This window comes from Condylostylus longicornis, unplaced genomic scaffold (assembly GCF_029603195.1).
Source record: "Condylostylus longicornis isolate FDR11 unplaced genomic scaffold, ASM2960319v2 ptg000022l, whole genome shotgun sequence".
In the NCBI taxonomy this organism is placed as follows: Eukaryota; Metazoa; Arthropoda; class Insecta; order Diptera; family Dolichopodidae; genus Condylostylus; species Condylostylus longicornis.
The window spans coordinates 3,802,188-3,814,830 of record NW_026577991.1 but is presented as its reverse complement, the minus strand read 5'-3'; the positions used below and the strand labels follow the sequence as shown (position 1 = coordinate 3,814,830).

Sequence of the window (12,643 nt, the reverse complement as noted above, 5' to 3'; positions counted from 1 at the left end):
TTTATTTTCTTTTTAAATTTTTCAAAAGAAAAAGCAAGAAACACTTAAAAACTTTACAACTACAAAATTTTTAAAACCTCCTTTTCTTTTTCTTTTCATTTTTAGCATAATTATTCTTTTAAAAATACAATTTTTTCTATTTCTTTCAATATTTAGTTTCCATTTTTATGGAAAGTAATAACAAAAATCACTTTCTTTTTTTATTTAACATTTTAAATTTGAAGTAATACCAGCTACCATTGCAGCATCATGTAATGGTAATTTTGTATTTTCTTGAAATTCACTACGATGTGATATTTGAATCCAAGCACGTTCTGGTGTCAAGGACATTGGCATTGAAAGCCAAAGTGCATAATCAATTTTTAATCCACCAGTTAAAAGCTACAAATACAATAAAAATAAAAAACATGAATAAAATAATATTTTAATGAATGTACATTGTATATATATAAAATAAAAGGAGGTATATAAAAGAAAGAATAAAAAAATTAAATAAAAAAATAAAAATCCTTTTTAAAATTTATTATTTTAAATACTCACCTGATCAAAAGGCGTTAATCCAATATAAAACATTGTTTTTAATAATGGCTGTTCATCTTCTTGAATTTTTTGTCCTGGTAATGGTTGAAATTCATTCGTTTCTAAAGAACTAACACCAAGTTGTTGTAAAATCCATTCTTTATTACTTTTTAAATAATTAAAGCACATCTTTTTATATAAAAGAACGGCATTTAAAACGATAGAAAGAAAAAAATAAGTAAAATTTTGTTAAAAATTAAATGAAAGAAAAAAAAAATGTCCTTTTTCAATTTTTAATGAATGTCTAACCAAGGTAAATTATTATTTCAATTTTTGAGAAAAATTAACAAGAGTTTTTTAGTTCCTTTTTTAGGGTATAATATTTTACAAAAACAAAATTATGTAAATTAAGGATTTAGTGTACATTTATAAATACACACGTGGCACTTATTAAGAACTCATAAAATATACAATTGGGAACAAGGTCGGTCGCCTTCTAATTATGCTGATCCCATAATATAAATATTAAATATTATAAAATGGTTTCATAAGGATTGTTTAAAAAAATAACAAAGTCCTATCTTAAGATTTAAATATAATTAATTTTAAAAGTAATGAGATCGGTCTGGAGCATTTAGAAGGAGAACGGAAATTAAAAATAATTTACCTTAAATTAACATTTCATTAATTTTGAAAAGCAATATTTCGCAACAATTTTCGTATCTGTAAATTCGTGTAATAAAAAATGGTTTCTTCTATATCTTAAATTATAATTTATAAATATTAAAATTTATTTACCTTTAAGCATTGTTTTCCAGTATTCAATGTTATTATATCACTAACAAGTAATTCTGCTATATAATCAGTACTTTCAACATCAAATTCATCAACACAAGAACTACTTAATGAATCATGTATATTATTATCATTACGATTATCATCTTCATCATCATCATCTATACCATTTAAATCTTCAATTTTAACTGTACTAACACCACTTAGACCAGTTTGTTCTTCACCACCACCAGCACCGCCACCACCACCAATATTATAATTTGCTCTATTCAATACAGTAAATTTAACATTTTTACTTTCTTTTATTTGTTTTAAAAATAATTTTAATTGTTCTGTATGCTTATTATCTTCATCTAAAGAACATATTGCTTCACATAATGAATGACATATTGATGCTTTTGATGGATTTTGTGATTCAATATTATGACTTTCTGAGACTTTTTTTTCATTTCAATTGGAAAAGTAAGAAAAACATAATAAAGAGAAAAAGTATAATAAGAATTAAAAATTATTTAAAATGAAAATTCAAATTAAGATGTGAGAAGATTACAAGAAAATCTTAATAATTATGAGACTATTAAAGATTTTCCGTCTACGTTTTCCTTGTAAATTGTAATTCTATATCCATATTCAAATATATTTATTTATATTTAAAAATACATTCATATAAATATTCATACCTTCATTCGAATTTTTCTCCTCATTTAATGCCATTTCCAGAAGTTTTGTATAAAGAGCAGCAAACAAAATTTGAATAAGAACAGAATCACCTACAATAAGATAAGAAAATTTTTAAATATTATTAAAAAATTAAATTACTTAAAAATATTTTAATAATTAAAACAATAGGGTAATATAAAATTAAATGACGGAATTGTAAAAATTTTGCAAATAGGGTATTAATTATCTAAGTAACTAAGTATTCAAGGGGAGCATGAAAATTCAAGAGTAAAAATAAAAAATTCGCCTATTGATTTATCATAGAGATTGAATAAAACTTCCTTATTACATTTAATTCAATATTTCCTAAAATATTAACTACAAAATCAACTACAAGATAAATAAACATACATACATATTAAGATATTCATTTGAAAATTCAAAACGAATAAATAAATTTTGTATGCCCTACATTAACCCTACAATATGAAAAATAAAAATGAATTCACGTTTTTGTATAAGGATAATGATAATAGAACTTAAATATATAGACACGTGCTGGAAAACTTTGTTCTTTTTTTCCTATTTTCTTTTATTTTATTTTTTTTTCCTTCTTCTTGTAGAGATTTTATTTCATTTTCATTCACAAATCTCAATTAAAAGACAATTTGTTAAATGCTTCTTTCATTATATTTTATTTCAATGTTATATAAAGAGAAAATTATCTAAAAAAAAATACGTGAAAAGTTTTTGTTCTATTGGGAGAGTAAAATATTTTAATTTCTATTTTAATTTTTATTTTTCTATTATAATTTTAATCGAAAATTAATTTTTTATTATTAAAACAATAATAAACTTTAATTCAACTTAATATAGCAATTCAAATTTTAATTTTTGAAAATTATTTAAATTATATTTTTTAATGCTTTTAATATATAAGCAATTGTATTTCAACAATAAGGTAAGAATTTTAAGTGTATGACATTTCATATAATTTTAACTAAACACAAATGGATTTTTCTGTGTTAGAACTGTTGATACTTTGATCGGTCTATCATTTTATTGGTTTGCCGATTTATTAGCCTGTATAATAAGTCAATCGTTTTACTCTTACAATTCCGTATCTCAAGTTTGGCTAAAACGATTACAAGTATAACTTTTTTTTTTTAATTTAATCTGCGGATGTGATGAATTAATCAATGCTTGGAACACATTTAATATTCTAGAACTTTGATTTATTATAGCATTTTGTTATATTATTATCAATGCATGACTGAACTTTATATAATTATTAAAAATGTAAAAGTACAGCCTTAAAATTAAGCATACCTAATTGGTTTTTCTCTCATTTTATACTTTCTACGATTTCTCAGTAAAATTTATTTTTATTTCATTTTAAAAAAATAGTTAATGCAACTGGAAATTTTCTCTTAATTTTTAATAAAAATATGAACAATTATAATTCAATTATAATTTTTAAAATAATATTTTGCTCATATTTTTTTATTACTTATTTTATATTAAATTTTCCTTTATATTATTTCCTATCTATTTCTAAACTCTTTTTGTATAACTAAACTATTAACTCTTAACTAAAGTAATTTTAATTGAATTGAATGTTTAATAACCCATTGTTAATTTAATAATAAAAGTATTTTAAAAAGTTAGTCATATATGTAGAAAAAGTATAAATATAAATTTATTCTATTATAATCTCTTTTACTCTTAAAATTCTTAATAATTATATTAAGAAAGAAAATATTATGTAATAAACTACTATACAATATCCTTTTATGATTTACTATAAATCCTTAAATAATAATAATTTTTATTTATATACACATTTTACTCCACATGAATTTCTCTTCACCTACATACATATATATACACTTAATTCATTTTATAAAACATAAATTTCTATATGAATAAACTTATATATGTACATAATTATGTACTTATATCTCTATAGTATATTATGAACATAAATAATAATAGGTACATTGTATATGCATTATCACAATTTTTATTATTACTTGTTTAATAATTCATAAATTAAATTTCTTCTTCCTCATAAAATATTTCTATATATACACCATACCAGTAACACAAAAAAAAAAATAAAAATGTTGTAAGTCATAAATTTTTATAGCTAAAATATAGAAGTAAAGTAAATAAAAAAAAATATTGTATATATGGTAATATTCACCTAAACATTTTGTTGCAACAGGTACTATTTCTGACAACAACATACATATTTTATATAAACCATCTGGTATACAATCCCACATTTCCGATAAACATGTTATTGCTAAGCTCATTGCTTGATACATAGTAGCACCAGTTTGTACAGCATTTACCTGAAAAAAAAATAAAAAAAAAGTAAAAAATGGTAAATAAAAAATAGTTTGTGATTTTTAACCGTTATAACAATAACCGTATAATATTTTCTATGCATGTACAACAAAAAATTGTTATATTATCAAATTAGTAGCATTTTGACAATAAATTTATATTTCAAACTTAAGAATGTAGAATTTATTTTCTAGCCTAATAATTCTCAGATGCTCCTTAGTGTATATAGGATTATATAACTCTGTAAATGTATAACACTCCGATTGTATAACACTTCCAAGCATAGGAAAAGTAAAAATGTTATATATAAAGGAGTGAGCTGTTGAGACTAATACTTATATACGCCAATTTATTGCGGGAAAAAGCTAAATGGTGGCTAACATTACATTTGTTTAAAAAAAAAAATTCTTAACTTTTGGGGACAGACAAAAATTGAAAATTTTGCAATATTTATCTTAATAAAAATATAGTATAACTTTGTATAATTTGAGTAAAATTTCCTATTTTCTTTTATTTTTTTTTTTTTTTGTTAAGGATAGATTTATTGGCACTGTTATACATATTTATAGGTATTATATAATAAATTCTTACTTTGAAACATTTATTTTTTGTTATATTATGAAGAAAACATCTGCTTTAGAATCTTAATACAAAAAGCAGATACATTAATGTTATAAGGGAATTGAGTAATTTCTCTGTAACTAATTTACTAGTATAGTAAATACAATTTTGTATAACAACAATATTATTTTCGATATTATATAATTATTAAATCAAAACATTTAAAAAATTTTCAGAATTTTAACTTTAAAAAAAATTTGAGGCTACTCTTATACTGTTATACACGGTTATACTGTTATATTTTTTATTTATTGACTATTATTTCACATTTAAAATAAAAATGTTTTAATTCAGTCTCACAGATCACATTGTTTGTGATCTGAAATAATATTTTACATAAAAATGTAAAACAGTTAATAAATTATAACAATTTTTATTTAAAAATATTATGTTCAAATTAAAAATAATATTCAAATAACTGTAATATTTTCAAAAATCGATTCATTTTCTACTTAATTATATTAATTTTTCAATAAATAATATTATATAGAAAATATTTTCTTTTAAAACTGTAAATACACATTGTATATGATTCGAATTTTATTATTCTATTTGAATTCTTTTAAATATTTTATGTATAGGAAATTATAAAAAAGTCGAAATTCAAACCGTTATATTAAGAACATATTAGCCTATATCGTATATTTTTGAACACACACACATATATATATATATATATATATATATATATATATATATATATAAAAGCAGAAAATTATTATAATCATAGATCGTATTATTTATTAATAAATTTTATTCGTATCACGTAACAGGAAAATGGACAGAAGACGATTTTTTTATTATTTTTTATTTTATTTTATTTTGGTTCTATTGAATAAAGATGTAATGGTAGGAGCTGATCTTTCGTTTAATATCTTAGTTTCTTGTTTTCTCGATATTAACAAACAATTTTTTGTAATTATAGAGTAAAGACATAGAAAAATTATTTTCAATATTCAAAGGCAGACGACATGATAATAGAAGATTGCTCTCCGTTATGGTCTCTAGGGAGAAATGTTTTGCCGTTTCTTAAAGGGGAGACTACAAGACCCGATTGATCAATTTTTCATGTCGGTACAACAGCAACAGCAATTTAATAGCAACAATTTAATTAATTTTCGAGATTGTTACCAAATATTTTGCAAAAAAATTCAAAAACATTAAAAATTATCAACACAATGGGAATGTTACGCAGTATGGTCAAATGCTTTTTCTTTTTTGTATTTATTAAAATTTTTCTGAAATGTTAACAGGCTCTAAAAAATAATTTTTTGAAAAAATATTCGTCTTTCATAGTTTTAACAACCTTGATGAGGATATTTTAAGTATTTTCCTTTTCTTTGTCTTGTTTATTTCTCTGTTTTTTTTTTTTGTTTTATAACTCATTAATATTCTGTTTGTAAAACTAAGTGAAAAAATGACAGAAAAAATAAGCAAAATATTTTTTTTTCATAGAAAGTTAAATTTCATTCAGAATATTTAAAGATTCGTTTCTTATACTGAAACAAGCCAAAAAAAAAATTTAAATTGGATTCTTTTTTCTCTTCTTGTTTGCATCGTTAAACAAAACAAGTAACTATTACTCATCTTTACTTTACTAATTTTGATATTTAAAGTTTTGTTATTCTTAACAATTTATTTTTTGAATATTTTTTCAATTAATTATTTTAAAAGATTTAAAAAAAATATTTATAAATTAAATTAATAAAAGTTGGTAACTAGTTTGAAAAGAAAAAGAATTTTTAATTTTATTGTGAGTAAATTATAAGCTATGTGACATAAGTTCGAACCGCGCTCACCAACAAAATGCATTAAATTTGCACTCGTTATGCTCATTTGAACGCAATTAATATGGAAAAATAATCAAAATATCAAGATAACTGCAAATAATGCAATTTATATAATATCAAATCACTAAAATATAAGAAAATTTCTGTGTGGAATGAAATTAAAATAAAAAAATCACCAAAATATGGGAAAATTCTATTTGAAATGCAAAATATATTCGAAACTTATGGGTTTATTTTTCTTCTTGTTCCAAAATTAAAACGTTCCATTTTTAAAATATAAAAAATTGTAAAATATTAGTGTTAAGAGATGAAAGAATTACGTTTTCGAAAGGAAATGAAAAAATATTTTGACTTTAACTTGACTAATAATCAATATTTTGAAAATGAATTCTTTTAATTACATTCACATAAAAAGAAAACCCATATACAGGATTTGATCATTTAATGTAGCTTACCAACATTTGTACCACACAATCTAATATTGGATAAACAAAATGTAATATTGCTTCTAGCCATGGTGGACGTTTTTGATCCCAAACCTAAAAAACAAAAACTTTATTAATTATCTGCACAAAAATTTTCAATAATTGTAGTTTTCAATCAAAAAGTTTTATAACATACAAATATAAAAAAAATAATACTTTTTTAGAAATTTTAATTGAAATATCAAAACTTCTGTTTTTTTTATTTTTAGAATTTAGAATGAAAATAAATAATAAAAGCATACACATACTATATATAAATACCACAATCAATTTAAATTTCACCTGTCTCTTATCCAAACAATCTGACCAATTATTCATTGAACCTTTTTCTAATGCTGCTATTACAGATGCACTTATATCTGATGTTTTCCCAGTTCCAATAATAATATAAACCAATGATAATACCACCTGATAATTGGCTTCCCCAATTGGATCTACAATATACAGATAAATAGAATTTGTATATATGAATTAAAAAAAATAAAAAAAAGCTTTGAATTATTTTCGATTTAAAATTGAAAAAAAAAACCCAAACTGTAACCCTGTAATCTTTTTATTTATATAACATATTATATACTCTTTGAAAAATTCTCTAACATTTAGAAAAAATAATATTGATTTTTAATAGAATAAATTAAATTTTTGGTGATACCAGATTAACTTAATTTTCTTATTGTGTTTTAATTTAAAAATTAAATTAAAAGTACGGCACTACCATGCCAATTAAGCTTCTGAAGAGCATATTTTTTTTCAAAACAATTTCATGTACTCATTTATTTTAAAATTTAGAATAAAATTTGTATAACCTACCATATTTTAATATTCAAAAATAATCTATGTACTTACATATTTACCTACATACCTTTTTCTTTATTACTATCATAACTTGAAAAACATTCACCAGCACATAAAAATGCTTCACATTTTCTATCCAAATTTTGATTAAAGAATCCTTGCTCCAATGCTGAATGAAAATTATCTGATGTTGGTAAATTTTTCATTAAATGATGAATTACAATTGTTGTAATTGTGGCATCTCTCATCAAAAGTACCTGAATTTTTATTAGTGTAAAAGGAGAAAGAGAAAAACCAGTAGTTTCTACAGTGACGAAGCATTTTACTTTCATATATTTTAAATTTTATGTTTTATATGATGAGAAAGAAAATGTGAAATTCGGACTGTAATAATTTGGAAACCGTATATATTTTTTTTATTATTATAAAAATATGGAAAAAGAAAGAAAATAGTAATACGTGAATGGCGGTGATTTAACAAGTGTATCCGGGGTTTTGAACAAATTATAATTATAAAATTTATTTTAAATTTCCAAATTAAAAGCATTCTGAAAGGAATATTAAATGAATGAAATCAAAACTGAATGTGAAACCTAATATTAAATAAAAAATATTTGAAATAAAACCTAAAATACAACAAAAAATAAACTTGCATAAACTAAATAAAAATTTATTTTATGACCTTAGAATAAAATCTTAGCTATAAGATCCCATATAAGTTTAAAATTTCACCTAAATGGTGAAAAATCCTTTATTATAGAATTTCAAACCAGTTTTTTCACACAACAACCAATTCACTTTAATAAATTACTTTAAAATAACTAAAAATTCTAAAGCAAATAAAATTATCTCTAAAAATTAAATAAAGGTGGTCTCTTTAATATTAAACAATTTACTGCATTGCTTAATATGTAAAAACTTTTACCTGAAGTTTATAAAAAAAAAACCGTGAACATTTTTAGGTCAAACTTTATTTTTTAAATGCATTTTTTTTAACTTATTTTACTTGGCTGCACATTTGGAACATATAGATAAAAGATATTTTATGCAGCTTATCTATAGTTGTAAGCGTGTGTATTAGTCATTTTTAGAAAAATCTACTTTTCATTGTGTGGTGTCAGGTAATTATGCGACTATAATAGTCTAGGAGTAATGTTAAGAGAAGTTGCGAATATCTTTAAACATTATTTCCTACCTTAGAGTCGAACTATTTCTAAATAATTGGAGAGAGAGAGTAAAATGCTTAAAGGGTTGTTTAAGACCCAAGGACACAAAATTTTTTAACGCATCTGATCACATAATATCTATAAGATCACATAATTTCTTCTCATATACAAATATTTATATTATATTACATACATAAACATTAATTCATACATACTCATAAATGAAATATTAAAAAAAGATGATGATATTCTTATATAATAATAGTATGACATGTACGTATATTATACTTACTTTTAATAAATGTGACCAATTTGGTTGTGGTGCTGCTAAAAGAACTTTTAATTCAAGTGCAATACATGTACTTGTTGGTAAATCTAAAGATCTTGAAACCCATTGACCTGCTGCTGCTTGATGTACTGGAAATAATCTTGGTAATGTAAATACAATCCAACCACTTGGTAAACCTTGACGTGATGAAAATAAATCCATACTACGTGTTCCTTTACGGAAAAGCTAAAAATATTAATTTATTTTATATTTATTTACTTATATATTATAAAAAAAAATATAAGTGCACATACATATATATGTGAAAAGATGTTATGTAAAATTTCAAATAATCTTGTTTATACTAATTTTGTCTAGATATTTTTCTCAAGATAATAAAAAAAAAAAATCCTAGGTCATAAACAAAGATGCAGAGAAAAAAAATTTTTTTTTGAAGAAAATTTTGTATAAAAACGGAAAATTTTTCAGAATATAACTAATGTTAGAATAAAATTTGCTATAAAATAATTTCACCTTAGTTTTATATATATTATTAATTCTTTTGAATATACATACAAATGAATGAAAGGAAGAAATTTATACAATTATTATTATAGATCTTAAAAAAGGTTGCTGAAATTATTCAAATCCTATAATAGCCATATAAATGAAAGGCTACCTAAACTGACTTCCTATATCAAACTTCTAAGATAAAAAAGTAACAACTTATACCAAACTTATAAAATAAAAAAAAAACTTATTAAAAAGGATATTTTGAAGAAACCCTTCTCTTGCAATGAAAAGGTGCAAAGATAGAGAAGTAATAATCGAAAGAATCTTAATATTATAAAAGAAATAAATCCAAACTAATTTAATTAAGAATATAAAAAAAATATTAAATAACCAATTATATAAAAAAAATTGGTTTGTTTTTCGATTTTGTTAACTTAGCCTAAAAAATTATTTTAAATTATATTTAATTAACTAATATCGAACGCATAGTGTTTTAATGTAACAGAGTTTAGTATTTACATTCTTTCAATATTTCGTTTTGAAAAATTTAACTTCTAAAACTCTCTGCATCTTTTATTCTTATTTTCCTAATCTTAAGAATTAAAAATATAAATATAATAATGTATATCATAATTTACAATATAATGAATAAATATTGAAAAGCAAGAGATTTACACGACTTCTAAAATTAAAGATATACAACTACAAAAATTACAAAATATTTACAGAATATACGAAATTACATAAGAGTAACATTAAAAATAACAAAAAAAAAGTATATTTTCTTCCTTATAAAAATGATGAGGAAAAATTTCACATTTTTCTACGTGTTTTACAATAACATTTTTGAACAAAGTAAAAGATTTAAAATAAACAAATAAAAGTTAAAATTTCGAATATGTATGCATGTATATAATATATAAGCGTGTATATATGTATACTTTAAAAAGTACTCCAAGTGGTGCTCCCCTTAGTAGTAAGCAAGCAAAAAGCTCCTGGCATTTAGCATGTATATCTCTTATTATTTTACTTTGGTTTGCCAGTTGAAGTCCTAAAATAAAAAAAAAATATTTATGAATACTTGTGCTTTTAGTATACAAAAAAAAATGAGGTTACTTCTTTCATCTATAATTCTACATATTTTTTTGGGTATGGATACAAGATTGTTGAACTGTACCAACAAAAGAAAATATTTGTTTCTCTTAAAATAACATCTTAAACACGATATACAAAAAATAAAAGAATGTTCAGTAGTGTTTTTGCAATTTCATACATGCTTATATTTCTATTTCCTTCCAAGTCTGGTATTTTTCAACAAAAATAACAAACCGTTTCTTAAATATTTATACTAGAAAAATGCAATTGCACAAAATCAAACCAAGTAATAAAAAAAAAGGATTCTCTAACAAGAAAAAAATCAAAATTTACAATTAAGAATATCATTCAGTTTAAGTATAATAAAGAATAATCTACTTTTAATAATGTAAAGGATTAGTATTTAAAATTATTGAGTAAATATCATATACTTAAAATTATTATGATTATAAGGCTTCAGTTCACATTCTTGGAATTATTCAATGTGCATATTATACAATAATTTTAAAATACTGTTTTATTCATATTTTATCTCAATATTTTTGTGTTCATTTAGAAAGGAAGTAAAATTTGAATATCTTACAATATTGCGACAAATGTAATACTTTTTTTCATTTGTATTATATTGCAGAAACCCGCCAACACCTTGTACAAGAATATTAAATTTAAAAAAGGAAATTGAAAAATAAACGGGTAGACAAATTTTTTTTTTAAGTGAATAAAATTTTTTCCTTTCTTCCATACACGAAAATATTAAGATTAGGAAAAATATTGTATATTGTCATTTGGAGAAAGGAACAAGGACTTAAAATTTACCATTACAATAAATGTCATAAAATTATGCATATTTTCTTTTCAAATAATAAAATTTGTAAATATTTTATAGCTCTATAAAATTATATTCAACATTCAACATAAATGTTATGTGTAAACATTTTTTTTTGGGAAAATATTTATTAAAATGCATAAAATATTGAAAAGAAAATTATAAAAGGGAAGTGATTGTACATATTTATACAACCTTATACTTACGACAAAAATAGAAAATTCTTGTCGTAAAATATAAAAATTATTATTTTATATACCTATGTAAGCTTCACCATTCTCGGAAATACTAGCCAATAACTCGGATACACAAAATAGAATATTCGTTACGTCACATAGTAAAAGTTGTGATCTAGCAAAACTTGGTATTGTCTGAAAAATAAAAAAAAAAATTATCATTAAAATTATATTTGTACTCTTCGTTCTGTATAATGAAAAAAAATATAAAAAAAGGTAAAAAATTTAAACATAAAACATACAATATTGAATAAGTGTAAGCATTGCCATCTTGTTGAAAGTATAAGCATTGCCATCTTGTTAAAACAACATGTCAAATTAAACGAGATTTTGTATTTGAGGCTGACAAAAGTTTGAAACAATTACTTAATACTGGCCTCCACTAACGATAAAATTGTGATCTGTATAGAAAAACTTTGAAGAAATACGAGCCGGTACCACTTTCCCATAAAATAACGCTAAACCCTTTTCAGGGTGGAATGGCAACCTTTATAATGTAATTGGTTGCTAATTGCATCAATT

At 22.3% G+C, this 12,643-nt stretch overlaps 1 protein-coding gene across 1 annotated transcript in view; it reads right to left on the bottom strand.

Moving 5' to 3' along the window:
• Positions 1–204: 204 nt before the first annotated feature.
• The window catches only part of LOC129606945 (uncharacterized), a 28,104-nt gene continuing 15,665 nt past the window's right edge, over positions 205–12,643 (bottom strand). Inside the window, exons 7-17 of the mRNA XM_055517593.1 lie at positions 12,145–12,256; positions 10,906–11,015; positions 9,476–9,697; positions 8,085–8,274; positions 7,505–7,656; positions 7,193–7,276; positions 4,181–4,331; positions 1,995–2,084; positions 1,318–1,751; positions 541–708; positions 205–381 (exon numbers count right to left, since the gene is read on the bottom strand). Of these exons, the coding sequence (XP_055373568.1) occupies positions 205–381; positions 541–708; positions 1,318–1,751; positions 1,995–2,084; positions 4,181–4,331; positions 7,193–7,276; positions 7,505–7,656; positions 8,085–8,274; positions 9,476–9,697; positions 10,906–11,015; positions 12,145–12,256 (1,890 nt within the window). The remainder of the gene's footprint in view (positions 382–540; positions 709–1,317; positions 1,752–1,994; positions 2,085–4,180; positions 4,332–7,192; positions 7,277–7,504; positions 7,657–8,084; positions 8,275–9,475; positions 9,698–10,905; positions 11,016–12,144; positions 12,257–12,643) is intronic.